General features: G+C 41.7%; 1 protein-coding gene across 1 annotated transcript in view; it reads right to left on the reverse strand.

Annotated features, from left to right (window-relative positions):
- The window catches only part of CACNA1A (calcium voltage-gated channel subunit alpha1 A), a 372,620-nt gene that overhangs the window by 74,867 nt on the left and 276,637 nt on the right, over positions 1–21,116 (reverse strand). The window contains exons 31-32 of the mRNA XM_063449602.1: positions 20,867–20,950; positions 8,501–8,617 (exon numbers count right to left, since the gene is read on the reverse strand). Of these exons, the coding sequence (XP_063305672.1) occupies positions 8,501–8,617; positions 20,867–20,950 (201 nt within the window). The remainder of the gene's footprint in view (positions 1–8,500; positions 8,618–20,866; positions 20,951–21,116) is intronic.

Raw genomic sequence — 21,116 nt, forward strand, 5'->3', positions numbered from 1 at the left:
TGGATACTGCGCTCTATACACTAACATTGTATGGATACTGCGCTCTATACACTAACATTGTATGGATACTGCGCTCTATACACTAACATTGTATGGATACTGCGCTCTATACACTAACACTGTATGGATACTGCGCTCTATACACTAACACTGTATGGATACTGCGCTCTATACACTAACACTGTATGGATACAGCGCTCTATACACTAACACTGTATGGATACAGCGCTCTATACACTAACACTGTATGGATACTGTGCTCTATACACTAACACTGTATGGATACTGAGTTCTATACACTAACATTGTATGGATACTGCGCTCTATACACTAACACTGTATGGATACTGCGCTCTAGACACTAACATTGTATGGATACTGCGCTCTATACACTAACACTGTATGGATACAGCGCTCTATACACTAACATTGTATGGATACAGCGCTCTATACACTAACATTGTATGGATACTGCGCTCTATACACTAACACTGTATGGATACTGTGCTCTATACACTAACACTGTATGGATACTGCGCTCTAGACACTAACATTGTATGGATACTGCGCTCTATACACTAACACTGTATGGATACAGCGCTCTATACACTAACACTGTATGGATACTGTGCTCTATACACTAACATTGTATGGATACTGCGCTCTATACACTAACATTGCATGGATACTGCGCTCTATACACTAACACTGCATGGATACTGCGCTCTATACACTAACACTGTATGGATACTGCGCTCTATACACTAACACTGTATGGATACTGCGCTCTATACACTAACACTGTATGGATACAGCGCTCTATACACTAACACTGTATGGATACAGCGCTCTATACACTAACACTGTATGGATACTGTGCTCTATACACTAACACTGTATGGATACTGAGTTCTATACACTAACATTGTATGGATACTGCGCTCTATACACTAACACTGTATGGATACTGCGCTCTAGACACTAACATTGTATGGATACTGCGCTCTATACACTAACACTGTATGGATACAGCGCTCTATACACTAACATTGTATGGATACAGCGCTCTATACACTAACATTGTATGGATACTGCGCTCTATACACTAACACTGTATGGATACTGTGCTCTATACACTAACACTGTATGGATACTGCGCTCTAGACACTAACATTGTATGGATACTGCGCTCTATACACTAACACTGTATGGATACTGCGCTCTATACACTAACACTGTATGGATACAGCGCTCTATACACTAACATTGTATGGATACTGCGCTCTACACACTAACATTGTATGGATACTGCGCTCTATACACTAACACTGTATGGATACTGCGCTCTATACACTAACATTGTATTGATACTGCGCTCTACACATTAACATTGTATGGATACAGCGCTCTATACACTAACATTGTATGGATACTGCGCTCTATACACTAACACTGTATGGATACAGCGCTCTATACACTAACACTGTATGGATACTGCGCTCTACACATTAACATTGTATGGATACAGCGCTCTATACACCAACACTGTATGGATACAGCGCTCTATACACTAACACTGTATGGATACAGCGCTCTATACACTAACACTGTATGGATACTGCGCTCTACACATTAACATTGTATGGATACAGCACTCTATACACCAACACTGTATGGATACAGCGCTCTATACACTAACACTGTATGGATACTGTGCTCTATACACTAACACTGTATGGATACAGCGCTCTATACACTAACATTGTATGGATACTGCGCTCTACACATTAACATTGTATGGATAGAGCGCTCTATACACTAACACTGTATGGATACTGGGCTCTAAACACTAACACTGTATGGATACTGTGCTCTATACACTAACACTGTATGGATACAGCGCTCTATACACTAAAATTGTATGGATACTGAGTTCTATACACTAACATTGTATGGATACAGCGCTCTATACACTAACACTGTATGGATACTGCGCTCTAGACACCAACATTGTATGGATAGAGCGCTTTATACACTAACACTGTATGGATACTGGGCTCTAAACACTAACACTGTATGGATACTGAGTTCTATACACTAACACTGTATGGATACAGCGCTCTATACACTAACATTGTATGGCTACAGCGCTCTATACACTAACACTGTATGGATACAGCGCTCTATACACTAACACTGTATGGATACTGCGCTCTATACACTAACATTGTATTGATACTGCGCTCTATACACTAACATTGTATGGATACAGCGCTCTATACACTAACACTGTATGGATACAGCGCTCTATACACTAACACTGTATGGATACTGCGCTCTAGACACTAACATTGTATGGATACTGCGCTCTATACACTAACATTGTATGGATACAGCGCTCTATACACTAACATTGTATGGATACTGCGCTCTATACACTAACATTGTATGGATACTGAGTTCTATACACTAACACTGTATGGATACAGCGCTCTATACACCAACATTGTATGGCTACAGCGCTCTATACACTAACACTGTATGGATACAGCGCTCTATACACTAACACTGTATGGATACTGCGCTCTATACACTAACATTGTATGGATACAGCGCTCTATACACTAACACTGTATGGATACAGCGCTCTATACACTAACACTGTATGGATACTGCGCTCTAGACACTAACATTGTATGGATACTGCGCTCTATACACTAACATTGTATGGATACAGCGCTCTATACACTAACATTGTATGGATACTGCGCTCTATACACTAACATTGTATGGATACTGAGTTCTATACACTAACACTGTATGGATACAGCGCTCTATACACTAACATTGTATGGCTACAGCGCTCTATACACTAACACTGTATGGATACAGCGCTCTATACACTAACACTGTATGGATACAGCGCTCTATACACTAACACTGTATGGATACTGCGCTCTATACACTAACATTGTATGGATACAGCGCTCTATACACTAACACTGTATGGATACAGTGCTCTATACACTAACACTGTATGGATACTGGGCTCTAAACACTAACACTCACTCTTGAGGTCTCCTTGACCTTCAACAGACCTAAACCATGTGTGTAGTGACTAAATGAAAAACACCTTAATGATTCTGTCTTGGCTCAGGAAATTAGGCAAGCATTTATTTTGAGGAGAAATCCACCCTGAGAAGTGTCCCCACCAATCTTGTGGGAAACCTACAAATCAGTAATCCGAGGCAAACTTATTTCCCTTGCAAATGCCAGGAAACAAAGCCATAAGAAGACTGAGTGACTGTACAAGGAGTCTCTGGATGTGGTGCTATACAAGCGTTTATTAGCACTGGTGGAGGTCTCAATGCCCAGGATCAAGGGATAATTTCCCTGTTATCGTCACCTTTTCTATGAGCAGGGAAACAAGTGTGGGAGGCTATTGGGCTATCTGTTACAAGACAAACTACATCAGTTATACATACTTTGCATTACAGATGCTCAGAATAGACCCCCATCACTTACCGGCAGACATAACTAGCACATTCCACATGTTTTACAGTGAGCTTTACCACCTCCAGTTAGACAAGGATGACTCTGATGCACAGAAGGCCAGAATTAGACAATATCTGGCTTCATCCCTGACCAAACGGTTCCCTGCCAAAGCAGTTGAGGTTTAGGAGGCTCCCATTATGGAAGCAAAATTACTGCGAGCCATTAGACAGGCAAATCTCCAGGCCTGGATGGGTTTTCCCTTCAATAATACAATATTTTGACACAGACACTGATCCCCAGACTTGGAGAGGCGTAGAACGCATTACTAGATGGATGTTCGCCTCCGTCTCAGTTTGTGGCAGTTAACATCACACTCCTTTGGTCCTACATGGTCCTACAGGTCCTGGCAATGTGTATTTACCGACCATCATTCATTTAGATCAATCAGGATTTATCTCTGGCAGAGAAGCCAAGGATAACACGATCCAAGCATTGAACATTACTCATGGATCACGGGGCGGCGTGGTCCCACTCCTCCTCCTGTCGACAGATGCAGAAAAGGCATTGACAGGGTGGACTGTAACTTCCTATTCCTAACACTCGAAGCAATGGTATCTAGAGGTTGTGTTAATGAAGGGAATATGAGCCCTCTATACGGGCCCAGTGGTGTGACTAAAGATCAACAGGGCCCTTTCCTGCCTGCTCCCTATTTTCAACAGAACACAACAGGGGTGCCCGTTGTCCCCTTTGCTATTTGCTCTTACATTAGAACCCTTACTGAATAATATAAGAGCTAATGCAAATATCCAAGGGTTTCCATATAAGTCAGAACATCATAAGGTCATAGCCGCCCTATGCGAATAATCTCTTTTTTGGCAGAATTCCACACATATGGTCAGCTTTCCAATTTGCAAATGAATAATACTAAATCAGAAATATTTTATATCTCTCTCTCTCAAAGACAGTGATTCTACCATTGCCCACTGCATTCCCCTTAGATGGCATTACCACAGTTAGGTATATGGCTTCCTGCTAGCCTCGATCAAATTTATGGGGCTAATTTTCTCTCCCTCACCTTCCATGGATAGGGAGAAAAAATGCTGTAAAAATTACGCACCTCCCTAGAGTCCTAAATTTGCTGCAAACACTAGCGATAAAGATTCCATGGATGTTTTTTTGCTGAGCTTAGACACGTTTTCCGCAAGTTCATATAGAAGAATAGGTCCCCTTGGCTAGCATACTTCCTGCTCAAGCTCCCCAAGCTGTGGGAGGTTTGGCCCACAGATCTGGAAAAGTACTACCTGTATTTTGCTACACACTATTCCACAACGTTTCTTGGACAGTCCCTGATGGGACTAAACTCTTGGTGGGTCTTGAGAGTGAGCAGCCCTGCAGTGATGGGATCCTGTGTAATGTGCGAGGAGAGCACGTGCTCACTAGTGGAGGGAATATTGTCAGTATGGCGCTATACAGGTGCAAGTAGGCAATTGAGGCACACTGAAACTAATCTTCCCAGCAACGGCTCAACCCTAGATAAGATATTTCATTTCACCTGAGGGTATTGCTTCCAGGACACACAATTTATTGCAGAAACTCAAACATCATCAGCTATCTATCCCACAGAAAATGTGCTTATAGAGAGACCTTACTGACTTTGAGTGACTTTGCTGTGAGGAGACCCCTCCACACAGAGCAGTTTCTCTGCTTTATGGCTTGCTGATACAGAGTAGATATTCATTAACCTATTCCTTCATGGCTAAATGGGACGAAGCTCTGGGATAGACATTTACTGAGTGAGTGGGATAAGATCATAGAGCTGACTCATAAATGCTCCAGGGATGTGAAGACACAGTAGCATACAAACTCCTAATTCAATGTTACTATATTCCAGATTTATTACAGATACTTTCCCGTTGCTATCAGACACTGGCTGGTACTGTGGGGCAGTCTGCCCCACATTTGGTGACACTGCTCAGAGATCTAGGGTTTCTGGTGTAAATTTATGAAGTAGAGAAAAAGATGACGGATGAGCCATTTCCCTTTCTAACCAGTTTCTCCTCTTTCATTAAAATGAGACATCCCAGAAAAAAATGATGTTCCTTGCTTCCTGCACTCAGCAAAGGAGCTCATACAAATGTTTTGGAAGCAGTTGGTACAACCCCCCTATCTTTGTGGGTGGCCCGGGTCAAGGAGGTTAGACAGATGAATACCATGAGTACTGACACCCGTAGGAGACAGGAGGCCTGTGGGAGGCAGTAGTACTACTGGCTGGAGTTTTTGTCCTCTTTTTACACATAAACACAATTAGAAGCTAACAGTGCAGGAGTGGTGGGATAGCTCATCTGGAGAGTAATCGCATAGGGAGATGTAGCCCCCCCAACCCTTACTATACTATTTATTCTACTCCTTACCATACTATATATTTATTCTACTATGAGAGAAGTAGAATACTCCTCTTTTGTCTCTCTTTCTATCTCCCATCTCTCTTTCTTTCTCCCACTCTCCCTGGCGCCACCAAGTCTGGGTTGATAACAATTAATTTGATAAGTTTGTGCTAATGACATTACCAAATTGCTGTGCCCTCCCAAGACAGGTGTGCCTGGGAATTTGAGCCTCAAAACTCACTTTTCACAACACGTAAACCCCAAACATTATATATCCCAGAGAGCTCACAAAGTCAGCTATGCACATTTTAAATTCCCAGATTGGATTACTCGGCTCAAGTCATAGTACTTTAAAGTTTGACTGGGTGACAGCCATCCTCCTCTCTGGCAAGAGTTACAGGCTGTACTATGGCTGCTAACGGTCAGGTTTCAAGGCACCCCAGGAGCCCCTAGAAGGTAGCGCCACAACTCTAGGGTATCATTAGATGTATCCTCATTTCCTCAACATCCTCCCCAAAGGACGCTGTGTTTGGTGGTCGGGGTACCAGGTAACACCTAATCAAAGATTCACCGGATTGCAGCAAACTTCAGGAGATACCCTGAATCACTGCTCCACAGTGATTTAGGGTATCTCCTGATCAGGCGTTTGGAAGTGAGGATGGATCCAAACAAACCCCAGGGTTCACTCAGCTCCAGCTTGTGGAGGGGGGTAGAAACACCTTTTGGTTAAAATGTATAGTTTAATGTCGGGGAAGGGGGAGCTCTCAGTGACGTAGAAGTCTAAAATCTAGTTTCTATTAAAACTACATATAAAAAAATGTCAACACATGGTATGAGCGTTTTCTAAAATGTTACATGTGACAGAGCTCCTGTACTCTGAACGAGTACCTCCACCCAGTCCGCTTCCTCTCCACTATCTGAGACCCTGGAGAGCTTCAGTACCTCCACCCAGTCTGCTTCCTCTCCACTATCTGAGACCCTGGAGAGCTTCAGACCCGAAGCTTGACTTGGGTCTCTTCCACCATGGAGAGCCTCAGACCCGAAGCTTGACTTAAGTCTCATCCACCAACTTGACTTAAGTCTCTTCCAGGTAGGCATTCTCCTACGCAGATTTCAATACTTCTGTTTACAGTGAGTCCAGCTCTTATAGCTGCCTTCTTTATAAAGGAAGTTGTGGCTCTCAGACCTAGCACTTTGGCACTTGTCCAGGGATAGCTACAGGGATCATGCAGCCAGCCAACAGGCCCAATGACTAATAGTGGGATACATGAAACATAGTTCCAAAAGGAGCTATTAAGCTAAGCTTAATATACTCGGGACTAGCCCATGTGCTCATTACATGAAACTTATGGTGACAACTTATTAAAATACAAATTATCAAAGAACTCACAATAACACCATGACATATTTATAAAGGGGAGGGTGAAACAATAATTAACACAAAATATCTCTCTTGTCTGCAGAAATCACAATATGTAAATCTACCTAAATATGCAAATTAACAAGCCTTGATATTCAGCTAGTGCATCTAGCTGTTGCTACCAACAGATGGCGCTATACAGGCTCCATAATCCTATCCACGTAGTTGGTGGAAAGCTTCAGCAGGACAGCGGAGCACACAAAACAGTTAATAAACAATACATTATAAAAAGCCTGCACCTATAATGGGCACAGGGTAACTTAGAAATAGGAGTAGTCCAGGGTCCTACATAAAGTGTACGTCTGAATCTCCAGGTGATGGTTGCTACCACCACACTACACAACATTTATTCTTGACAGTCATATTACGTGGTTTTAAACTGTATAATTTTGCATGAGCAATTTGTGTGAGATTAATAAAGATTTACAGCTTTCACTGAAACAAAAATTCCAAATAGCAAGAAAGATTTCTTCCATTGCTTAATGGGAGACAACATCTGGAAAATCCCCTCAAGCCTACGTTTTACCCCGGACCATTGGTGTGTTACTGAGGTTTGAATGTTTCATTATTGCCATCTGGAATTTGCCTTCTGAAGAAAAGTATTTATAATGCGACCAAGATCATTAGAACACTCTCGAATGTTCAGAACAGTGCGCTTCTAATGAGGTTTTATCTATTTCTATGGCAATGAAAGAATGTTCTGTTTTACAAGTGATAGATAATTCTGCAGCTGTATAACATTTTGTTAACTGTAACCCCCTGCTTGCCTGGATGTCTAATAGGCACTGCATGATCAGTTAACTTGTAGCACACATGAAGACCTATACATTCAGTAACACCAAAAAGTACATGCATATACACCATATCATACACGTTCTAGAGATTCCCTGTGTGAAAAAAACAAAAAAAAAAACAGGAAATAGACAGGCATCCTTCATATACATATATACCTACATAAACAAATTCTGGAAATGGCATAGAAATCACAAAACACCCACATGAAAGAAAATAAAAAAAATGAAATAAATCATTGTTACTGTTTAAAGAAGCAGACATTGTGCATTCGTGCATATATATATATATATATATATATATATATATATATATATATATATATATATATACACTACAAATATTCTGCACATCCAGAGACATAAAACCACATTGGATAATGTGCAAAAGCTTCTTCTTCAAAACTAACCTTGAAAGACTGGACGAAGGTCCATAACAGGATGCGAATGGTATAACCCTGCCTCAGGAGTTTAATGAGACGGGCTGCTCGAAATAGACGCAGGAAACTGAGGTTGATGAAGTTGTCCTAAAGTTTAAAACACAGGGAAAGGGGTGAGGGGAATACAGGGAGAAAGGAGTCAATACTGTACGCTCTTCAACCAACTCCCTGACATAAAAATGAAAAGAAAAAGAAAAAAAAGAACAATATTTTTATAAACTGGATTATCCTTACCACTTTTTTTGCTAAACACCCCACGTCCTCCCAAAACTGCCAAAATTATACAAACTGGGAAAAAGAGGAGTCGGAATAGAGAGCTGAGGCTCTCATATCCAAATGCAAAAAAACAAACACAAAAAAAAAAACACAACAAACAAATCTCTTTTTTGTAATAATTGTATTTGCTTCTATTCTTATGTGACTTCCTGGGATTCTAAACTTGTCTTTCTTTTGGATCCTTGGGCCCCTTTAGTGTGACCAGGAAAGTGGTGTGCAATGAGGGGACACTGAGAGTACCCTCTTGCCACCTTTTTTCCCGGCTAAAATGTTTTGATAGGTTGAGAAACAAGAATCAAACCAAATGCACTGTATTCGGACACAAGCACCCATTAGTCGTTCTGAGTGTTTGGCGCATGCAGAGCGTAGTTTCATCCTTCCCTCTTCACACAGTCTGTGAATAAGAAGCCACTGGTGGAGTGGGGAAGGAGGTACACCTCACTTCTGTAAGCCTACTAAACTTAACATGGAACGGATCCCTAGAAAAGGATATTATCCCAAATAGTTTCTAGTCCCCGGAACACACCTTCCCTGGTACCATTGTAAAAAAAACCTAGACACCTGTCCACCTGTCCCTCTCTTAAATGACGAGGGATCCGTTGTATGTATGTCCCAAAAGACAGGTGCTTCTGGGGTCACAGAAGAAAAAGTGACACTATAACCAATGTGTTTGCCATGATCTGTTTGTTATTTGACTATATAACTATGTTATTGTCACTGTCCTTAAGCCACTGTGCTCTCCACTGGGACTAACCCTTTAACCCATTAAACATGTCACTGTCCTTAGGTCACTGAGTACCCCAGTGGGACTGACTATTTAACCCATTAAACATGTCACTGTCCTTAGGCCACTGAGTTCCCCAGGGGGACTGACTGTGTTTAACCCATTAAACATGTCACTGTCCTTAGGTCACTGTGTTCCCCAGAGGGACTGACTCTTTAAACATGTCACTGTCATTAGGTCAGTGCCAAGCTGCCCGGAGGGACAGAACATTATACACATTAAATATGTCATTGTCATTTGGTCACTGCGCTCCCCAGAGGGACAGACTATTTAAACATGTCACTGTCCTTAGGCCACTGAGTTCCCTAGAGGGACTAACTATTTAACCCATTAAACAGTTCACTGTCCTTAGGTCAATGTGCTCCCCAGGGGGGGAGGGGGGAACTATTTAAATATGTCAATGTCATTTGGTAACTGTGCTCACCAGTGGGACTGAACATTTAACCCAATAAACAGGTCACTGTCCTTAGGTCACTGTGCTCCCCAATGGAAGAGATCCTTTAATGCTGATATTTGACTATCAAATAAAGCAGGCTATTCAACTTGTTAAAAATTAAGTCTGTTGCTCGGAGAAATGTTAGATTTTGTATGAAATGTTACTTTTCTTTGTACCATTTGGAAATGAAAAATGAGAGCTTTATCTGAACAAATTTAAATAGACTGCAACAAACAAAGCAGTTTGGATACCTGATCTAAACTCCTAGCTACTGAAGCCATGTTGCCATGTCAGGCCCTACTGATTGTGGTACCCCAGAAGCTCCCTGATATTTTGCAGGGACAGTGCAGCATGCAGAATAAGAGGCACAGCCAAATGCAGAGAAGGGGAGACACAGGCATGCAATGTGACAGCCACCTAATATAGGATAGTGGGCAGAAAAGTAACGGGTGATCCAGGAACAGAAAAAGAAATTGGGAAAATTAAAATATTTAATTAAAGAGGAAAAGGAGTATGTCTGGGGAGGGGAGGGGAGTGCAGTGCTTGTTGGGAGGACAGAGAGACAGACTGGTGAGGAGAACAGGAAAAGTACATTAAAACGTAAAGGGAATGTTATGTAGCTGGGACACCTAAGAAGATCTTGACTGGCAGAGTCCCTATAAGAAGTTGCATCTGCGTCAAACAACAAGGGGAATTCAAGATTATCTCAGCCTGCTGTGAGGTGAGGGTGCGGCACTTGGTTAATAGGTTACAACAATCTTAGAGAATCCTAATAACTTTTCTTCTTGAAAAAGTGGGTTCTGGTTCACATGGATGCTTCCATTCCCCACCACTCACAAGCAACGAGAAAGGACTTTTCATGTTGTCTCTGGTTTTCACAGGTATCCTGGTGATCCCAAACACCCTAATTTTATGTGCTGCAAGACTCTCCACAGCTGTTAGAGCCACAATATTCAACTATAACTCACTGCAGTGGCTGGGTTATCGCATGAAGTTAGAATACATAGGGCAGAGAGGGGTTGGTTGGCATTTGTAAAGGCCTTTTCCTAATTTAGAACAAATCAGGACATGCCTTACGTTTTAGGCGATTGTTAGACAGGTTTCTATAAAGTGAGACCAGGTCACAGGTAATACGATGACATGGCTATCCAGATATTGCATTGGTTGCTATGGAAGGTTTTATTTTGCATTTTGCTAATTTATATTAAAGGAAAACTGTAATAAATCTTTATCATTGTTAAAAATGAAATAGTGCATGTAATATTGCTTCTCTTCTTTTTAATGCATACATACACCGATCAGCCACAACATTAAAATCACCTGCCTAATATTGTGTAGGTCCACCTCGTGCTGCCAAAACTGCTCTGATGCGTCGAGGTACGTGTCCTGTGGTATTTGGAAACCAGATATTAGCAGCAGAACCTTTAAGTCCTGCAAGCTGCAAAGTGGGGATTCGTATTGAGATCTAGGAAATTTGGATGCCAAGGCAACACCTTGAACTTTGTTATGTTCCTCAAACCATTCCTGAACAAATATTGCAATGTGCATTATAATTCTGAAAGGGGCCACTGCCGTAGGGGAATACCATTGTTATGAAGCAGTGTACGTGGTCTGCAACAATCTCTAGGTATGTGGTATCAGACCAGGCAACCTTTATAATGTTTTAATGTTTTAATGTTGTGGCTGATCATTGTATAAGCAGTGGCGGAATTACCAGGGTCGCAAAGGTCGCGACTGTGGCAGAGTCCTGGAGTTCTGCCTGTCTTGGGGGTCTATTAGGGATGTTAGCAGCAAGCAGGGCAGCATCAGGCAGCTTACCTTACTTACAGTTTGTCAAAAAAGGAAGGACATAGGCGCTCACTATTGTATTTAAAGGATCACTATAGTGTCAGGAAAACACAGTGGTTGTATGGTTAATAAATAGTATATTTTATATATATATATATATATACATACACACACACATCTTTATTCATCCATCCATTGCTTCCTGGTACCATCACATTCCTAGGTGGGGATTATACCACCCATGCTATATATACTAGAGCAAGTTCTGCTCTGGTAAATGTAAGTACACTACTTTATTTTTTCATTCAAATATCTACCAGTACTTACTTCACCATTGGAGTATCTTTTTTTGTATTCATTCCTATATATGTCCTGCATACTGCACTTTATTTGAGGCACCTGAGACGTTCATATCATCATCTAATCTTAGACGGGGATTGTTCCGTCCATACACAATACAGCTGAGCTCTGAATTAGCTCAATAAAATGTGAGTTTAAACCACACAAGATTATCCACCACTTATTCACTGTACTGCACTATAATTTCTTTTGTCTTTTTTATCTTTGAGGTCAACTGTGTATACAACTTTAAAAGATCTATGTACGTATACATTTCTGTACACATACTTTTGGGCGCGGTTTCCCCTACCCCTTACTTACAATTTGCTCGCCTGCTGCTGCCCTGCAAGGAGTCGAGCTTTGGCTCCACTCCTCTGACTGCCCCCAATAAAAAAAAAAATATTTCCCTGATGCCCGATGGTGATATTGCATGCACTGCAGCCCCTGCTAATACAGTCTATACTCTCCCTCGCAGCTCTGGCGCTCAGTTAGTGAGTCAAAGCGCAGTCAAGGGCATTCTTGACTGAGGCCGGAAATATGAGGAAGAGGATAGAATGTATTAGCAGTGGTTGCAGAGTGAATTATATCTAGTTACGCTGTGTATAAGTAAATATCTGCTTTAAGTGGATCTTCTCCTATTTAACTCTTACTCTGTGAGGGCTGCCATCTTTAAGTCCTATTCGTTAAAAAGCATTTAAACCGCATGTAATGAGGCATTGAACACATTAAACCAACTCAGATTGTGTTTTTGAGTTGCCTGTGTCTTTACCTCTATGGTCTTTGGGCAGAAGTTCTGCTTATCTGTCCAAAAATTATGGCTGACCGCATGGAACAAATGTAATCCAGGAGATGCACTGAAAAGAGGTATCTATTTATATGTATGCATTACAAAATTATACATGTGGAAGCTACTACACATGTACATTTTCCTTTTAGATAATAATTTCAAAAACCAGCACAGTTTTCCTTTGTAGCTTTGTAAGAGTACTAGCTTTGCAGAAAAACATAATTATATTGGCTGTTTCATTCCACTCCTCTTCCAACACTTTAAATGGAAGCTCGTAGTTATATATTTGAAGGCTAAAGCAGACATAGGTTTAGCAAGTAGTTAGACATGTAAAGGGATGGTAGAGATTTACAAGAATGTCACCAGTTATAGATTTGAAAAGGAAAAGCAGAAATAGACTTAAAGGGAAAGTTAATTGGGGAAGCATATTGAAGATGGGTTAAAGGGACTGTAGCGGTTACATAATTAGATAGGGAAAAGCACACACATTTAAAGGGATGCTAAAAGAAGTCACTTGTTGAGGTGTGGGGAGGGAGTTAGATGGGATTGAAGCAGGAAGATTTATAGTTGGGAACACTCTAGGTCACAATTTAATGGAGTGATTTTTGTGTCTCATGCATGAGGCTCACTACTGGACCCCACAAGTTGAGTTCATTGTAACTGCTGATTCTGGAAGGGGGTGGTCCCAGATATGGATATAGCTTTAAAAGGAAACTCTAGGCATCATAACCACTACAGCATGCTGTAGGCAACCTTATACACCCCAGATGTTTTGGACTACATTCCCAGTGATGTATTACCACCATTATGGCTGTAAGAGCTTTATGGAAAATGTAATCCACAACATGTGGAGTATCGAAGGATGCCTACTTATGGCCTAGAGTGTCCCTTTAAGAGGAGATAAGATAGGGATGTGGGAAGTTAGCCGATTAGAGGTTAAAGGTATGATTTACTGTGATCCAAATTTCTGTGGCAAATTAAGAGACCGGATTTAGTTGCAATTTACTTCCATAGAGACACAAGGTTACTCACTAAAGTGTAAATTGTTAAAAATTCAGAACACATTTCATATTCTAGGCTACAATAGCCACATTGTAAACGTTCTACAAGTCAGCTTGTCCATTTTGGCCTTAAATATGGAATCCACTGGAAATTCATTTTAAATCCATGACAATTTACATTTTAGTAAAAAAACATTCTCAGACAAAAAAACAACAATTTTATCAACATTTGGATTGGGAAACACCATTTCCAAATATTCTTCTATCAATTTGATAAAAATGCCTCCAAATGTCTCATTGGAAATATATCAGAATGCCCCTTGGAATTTTTCTGAAATGTGCACTGAAAGATCCCACAAGCAACAATGTGATACGTGGCATTCTAATTTGAACTGTTCAGTTACTCCATGAACATTCCTCAGCCTAGGTTGTCTGGCGCAATGATCAGATCTTGCCTGTGGGAGGTTTGAATGTATTTTGATAATATTGGACTTGTCCATTGATAAAGACAAATAACGCTCTTTGAAAAATGGAGACATTTGCTTGCTAGATTGAAAAAAACTTAAAATGAACAAATTCACGGCAGCTTGAGTTCAATGTAATTGATGTTTGAATTCTTACACTTTGCAATGATCTTCTTAGGGCTGAAATCAATTGAGCACATTCTATTGTGCTCTTAGAATGCCCAAATTGCAATTCCAAGTTTGCAGATTCATGTGTGAAAGTTATATAGTGACCGTTTTCTTAAAATGTATATAAAGCATGCAACTGTATGCCAGATTCCTTCAAAGGTACAAATGTAGCATACACTCACATGGGTTGCACAAATGTTAATATATATTCACCCAAACTTAACTGAAAGAGGAAAAGCAGCTATAGGTTTAAATGTAGGAAAAATTATCATGATAGTTAAGGGGTTAATACAAGGATATAGAAAAGCAGATAGGAAAGCAGATAGAGATTTTTAGAGGGTTGCAAAAAAATCGAAAGGTGGTTAGTGTAAAGAGAATTATAGGGAGTGAGGAGTAAGATGTCAGGTTTTGGGGGTTAGGGGGTGGAGTGCGAAGCCACTGACATGCATAAGGTAATGTTTATGCATTAGGTCATAAATTACAAACCAACCGGGTTCTGCGATGCAGTTGTAGATGGAGGAGTTTGCGGCAGGAATTTGTGCGTAGGGTTGGGGTGGGAGTGTTTTGGGGAAGGGGGGGGGGTTAGGGGTGGGGGAGGTGGGGTGTAGTTGGCATGAAGACACAGACCAGTTTCATGGATGGACACATGAGATTCATAGTGCATTTTGATTGGTTGAGTTATTTTTTGCCGGGGGCCAAAATATCAGAGGGATAGAGAGAGACATGAAAAAGACAAGACAGAGATACACTGATCATTATAAGGGACAGAGAGCCCCATGGAGTGCTGCACCCCACACACTGAGTACAGCAGAATACTGCACCACTCACAGCCAGACCTACTGAACTTCCCACATCCAACACACACCAGAAGACATGTAACACAACATGACAATACAGTACCCCTCACACATTACACACAGAGGGTCCACATAATCAAACTAGTCACACAGAGCCTATCACTACATCCTACCAATCACAAACAGAGCCTAGCAAAACATCTGCCAATCACAAACAGAGCCTAGTACAGCATCCTACTAATCACAAACAGAGCCTTGCACTGCATCCTACCAATCACAAACAGAGCCTAGCACAAAATCGGCCATTCACAAACAGAGCCTAGTACAGCATCCTGCCAATCACAAACAGAGCCCAGCACAGAATCGGCCAATCACAAACAGAGCCTAGCACAACATCTGCCAATCACAAACAGAGCCTAGAACATCTGCCAATCACAAACATAGCCTAGCACAACATCCTACCAATCACAATCATAGCCAAGACAGCATCTTGCCAATCACAAACAGAGCCTAGCACATCTGCCAATCACAAACAGAGCCTAGCACAACATCCTACCAATCACAATCATAGCCAAGACATCATCTTGCCAATCACAAACAGAGCCTAGCACATCTGACAATCACAAACAGAGCCTAGCACAACATCCTACCAATCAGAGTCTAGCACAACATCCTGCCAATCACAAACAGAGCCTATCAGAGCATCCTACCAATCACAACCAGAGCATAGACAGCATCCTACAAATTACAAACAGAGCCTAGCACAACATCCTACCAATCACAAACAGAGCCTAGCACAACATCTGCAAATCACAAACAGAGTCTAGCACAACATCTGCCAATCACAGCATCCTACCAATCATGAACTGAGCAGAGAAAGCATCTCAATCAAAGCCAAGACAGCATCCTGCCAATCACAAACATGGCCTAGCACAGCATTCTACCAATCATAAACTGAGCATAGACAGCATCTACCAATCACAAACAGAGCCTAGCACAAGATCCTGCCAATCACAAACAGAGCCTAGCACAACATCTGCCAATTACAAACAGATCCTAGCACAAAATCTGCCAATGCCAAACAGAGCGTAGCACAGCATCCTACCAATCACAACCAAAGCATAGACAGCATCCTACCAATCACAAACAAAGCCTAGCACATCTGCCAATCCCAAACAGAGCCTAGCACAGCATCCTACCAATCACAAACAAGGCAAGTGCAATATCCTACTAATCAAAAATAGAACCTAACTCCACATCCTACCAATCCCAAACAGAGCCTAGCACAATATCCAACCAGTCACAAAGAGTCTAGAATGGCATCCTTCCAATCACAAACAGAGATTTGCATAGCATCCTACCAATCACAAACAGAGCCTAGCACAAGATCCTGCCAATCACAAACAGAGCCTAGCACAACATCTGCCAATTACAAACAGATCCTAGCACAAAATCTGCCAATGCCAAACAGAGCGTAGCACAGCATCCTACCAATCACAACCAAAGCATAGACAGCATCCTGCCAATCACAAACAAAGCCTAGCACATCTGCCAATCCCAAACAGAGCCTAGCACAGCATCCTACCAATCACAAACAAGGCAAGTGCAATATCCTACTAATCAAAAATAGAACCTAACTCCACATCCTACCAATCCCAAACAGAGCCTAGCACAATATCCAACCAGTCACAAAGAGTCTAGAATGGCATCCTTCCAATCACAAACAGAGATTTGCATAGCATCCTGCCAATCGCAAACAGAGCCTTGCATTGCACCCTTCTGATCAAAACTATACTGCTCAGAATAGCATACTGTCAAATATTTAGAGAGGGCCCAGCATACCACCATGCCAATTATGTACATTATACCCATTAACAGAGAGGACTCAGCAGAGCATTCTGCCAATCACACACATAAGGACTAAAATAGGAAGCACTTGACAATTATGAAAAGATGGCGCAGCACAACAATTTGCAGTGATACACGGACACGGCATGCCATCAATTGAATCATGTACACTGTCGATCAAACACAAAGGACTTAGCAGAGCATACATACCACCAAACAAACACACAGAGCCCAGCAGAGTTCTCGGCGCACTCACATGCCTTGCAGAGCATCTCACCAATCACGAGCATCACTCACATACAAAATCCCAGAATATCATCCAATCATCAATAAATAGAAAAAAACTAAACAAAGCTTACAAGAAAGCTCTACTGAGCATCCCGCCACATACATGAAGAAGTTGAGAACACACTACACAGAGAGTGCAGCTAAACATTCTACCACTCACACAGACAGAGCTGTAAAGTATCATACCATTCACACAGACGGAGCTGTAAAGCATCCTACCCCTCACACAGACAAAGCTGTAAAGTATCCTACTACTCTCAAACAGATAGAGCTGTAAAGTATCATACCACTCACACAGACAGAGCTGTAAAGCATCCTACTACTCTCACACAAACAGAGCTGTAAAGCATCCTACTACTCCCACACAGACAGAGCTGTAAAGCATCCTACTACTCTCACACAAACAGAGCAGTAAAGTATCATACCACTCTCACACAGACAGAGCTGTAAAGCATCCTACTACTCTCACACAGACAGAGCTGTAAAGCATCCTACTACTCTCACACAAACAGAGCAGTAAAGTATCATACCACTCTCACACAGACAGAGCTGTAAAGCATCCTACTACTCTCACACAGACAGAGCTGTAAAGCATCCTACTACTCCCACACAGACAGAGCTGTAAAGCATCCTACTACTCTCACACAGACAGAGCTGTAAAGTATCATACCACTCCCACACAGACAGAGCTGTAAAGTATCATACTACTCTCACACAGACAGAGCTGTAAAGCATCCTACTACTCTCACACAGACAGAGCTGTAAAGCGTCCTACCACTCTCACACAGACAGAGCTGTAAAGTATCCTACCACTCACACAGACAGAGCTGTAAAGTATCCTACCACTCACACAGACAGAGCTGTAAAGCATCCTACCACTCACACAGACAGAGCTGTAAAGCATCCTACTACTCTCACACAGACAGAGCTGTAAAGCATCCTACTACTCTCACACAGACAGAGCTGTAAAGTATCCTACTACTCTCACACAGACAGAGCTGTAAAGCATCCTACTACTCTCACACAGACAGAGCTGTAATGCATCCTACTACTCTCACACAGACAGAGCTGTAAAGCATCCTACTACTCTCACACAGACAGAGCTGTAAAGCATCCTACTACTCTCACACAAACAGAGCAGTAAAGTATCATACCACTCTCACACAGACAGAGCTGTAAAGCATCCTACTACTCTCACACAGACAGAGCTGTAAAGCATCCTACTACTCTCACACAGACAGAGCTGTAAAGTATCCTACTACTCTCACACAGACAGAGCTGTAAAGCATCCTACTACTCTCACACAGACAGAGCTGTAAAGTATCCTACTACTCTCACACAGACAGAGCTGTAAAGCATCCTACTACTCTCACACAGACAGAGCTGTAAAGCATCCTACCACTCACACAGACAGAGCTGTAAAGCATCCTACCACTCACACAGACAGAGCTGTAAAGCATCCTACTACTCTCACACAGACAGAGCTGTAAAGCATCCTACCACTCACACAGACAGAGCTGTAAAGCATCCTACCACTCACACAGACAGAGCTGTAAAGCATCCTACTACTCTCACACAGACAGAGCTGTAAAGCATCCTACTACTCTCACACAGACAGAGCTGTAAAGCATCCTACTACTCTCACACAGACAGAGCTGTAAAGCATCCTACTACTCTCACACAGACAGAGCTGTAAAGCATCCTACTACTCTCACACAGACAGAGCTGTAAAGCATCCTACTACTCTCACACAGACAGAGCTGTAAAGTATCCTACTACTCTCACACAGACAGAGCTGTAAAGCATCCTACTACTCTCACACAGACAGAGCTGTAAAGCATCCTACTACTCTCACACAGACAGAGCTGTAAAGCATCCTACTACTCTCACACAAACAGAGCTGTAAAGCATCCTACTACTCTCACACAGACAGAGCTGTAAAGCATCCTACTACTCTCACACAGACAGAGCTGTAAAGTGTCCTACCACTCTCACACAGACAGAGCTGTAAAGCATCCTACTACTCTCACACAGACAGAGCTGTAAAGTATCATACCACTCTCACACAGACAGAGCTGTAAAGTATCATACCACTCTCACACAGACATTGATGTAAAGTATCATACCACTCACATAGACAGAGCTGTAAAGTGTCATACCACTCACACACAGACAGAGCTGTAAGGTATCATACCACTTTCACACAGACAGAGCTGTAAAGTATCATACCACTCACACACAGACAGAGCTGTAAAGTATCATACCACTCTCACACGAATAGAGCTGTAAAGTTTAATACCACTCCCACACAGACAGAGCTGTAAAGTATCATACCACTTTCACACAGACAGAGCTGTAAAGTATCATACCACTCTCACACGAATAGAGCTGTAAAGTTTAATACCACTCCCACACAGACAGAGCTGTAAAGTATCATACCACTCACACACAGACAGAGCTGTAAAGTATCATACCACTCACACACAGACAGAGCTGTAAAGTATCATACCACTCTCACACGAATAGAGCTGTAAAGTTTAATACCACTCCCACACAGACAGAGCTGTAAAGTTTAATACCACTCCCACACAGACAGAGCTGTAAAGTATCATACCACTCACATAGACAGAGCTGTAAAGTGTCATACCACTCACACACAGACAGAGCTGTAAAGTATCATACCACTTTCACACAGACAGAGCTGTAAAGTATCATACCACTCACACACAGACAGAGCTGTAAAGTATCATACCACTCTCACACAGACAGAGCTGTAAAGTATCATACCACTCTCACACATATAGAGCTGTAAAGTTTAATACCACTCACACACAGACAGAGCTGTAAAGTATCAGACCACTCACATAGACAGAGCTGTAAAGTATCAGACCACTCACATAGACAGAGCTCTAAAGTATTCTACCACTTACACAGAGAGTAGCAAAGTACCACTCACACTAATAAATCAGTTCAGCATTAAAACATTTATCCAAATTCTTTATTGCATTACTCTAACATTGTTGTTTGGTATTTAACGCCATTTATGCACATCTTCACTGAAACACGATGACGTACAAGACTTATATGCGATATAGCATGCACACACACAAAAAAATTCCACTGTAGAGAAATGCCCACCCATCCATCCGCTCAGATGTGTGAAAAGTATTGCATGAACCAAACAGAGACCCATACTGACTGTGACATCATACTAGGAATTATGCAGTTTACGCTGTCCAGAAAAGAACACTCTCTGCAGAGAATGAAGGAACACACTTTTTCTCATGTACACTAGTTTCTCTGAAGATTAACATATAAACACGGTTCGACACACTAGACCCCACACAACTGTGCACTTACCCAGAACTCTGTGACTATTATATCAGTGATGCTTCCAAGGACCGTCACGAAATCAAAGATATTCCAGGCATCTCGGAAATAATTCTAGGATATAGGATCCACATGTTATACAGAAAGAAAACATTATTCAAAGGCAACTCAAGTAGCACACAGCATTTTGACTAGATGAAACATGCTTGATATAATATCTACATTCAGGGCATTTAAATTCTGGCACAGTAATGCAGTACCTAAACGGTTTAGGTCACAA

This window comes from Pelobates fuscus, chromosome 3 (genome assembly GCF_036172605.1).
Source record: "Pelobates fuscus isolate aPelFus1 chromosome 3, aPelFus1.pri, whole genome shotgun sequence".
In the NCBI taxonomy this organism is placed as follows: domain Eukaryota; kingdom Metazoa; phylum Chordata; class Amphibia; order Anura; family Pelobatidae; genus Pelobates; species Pelobates fuscus.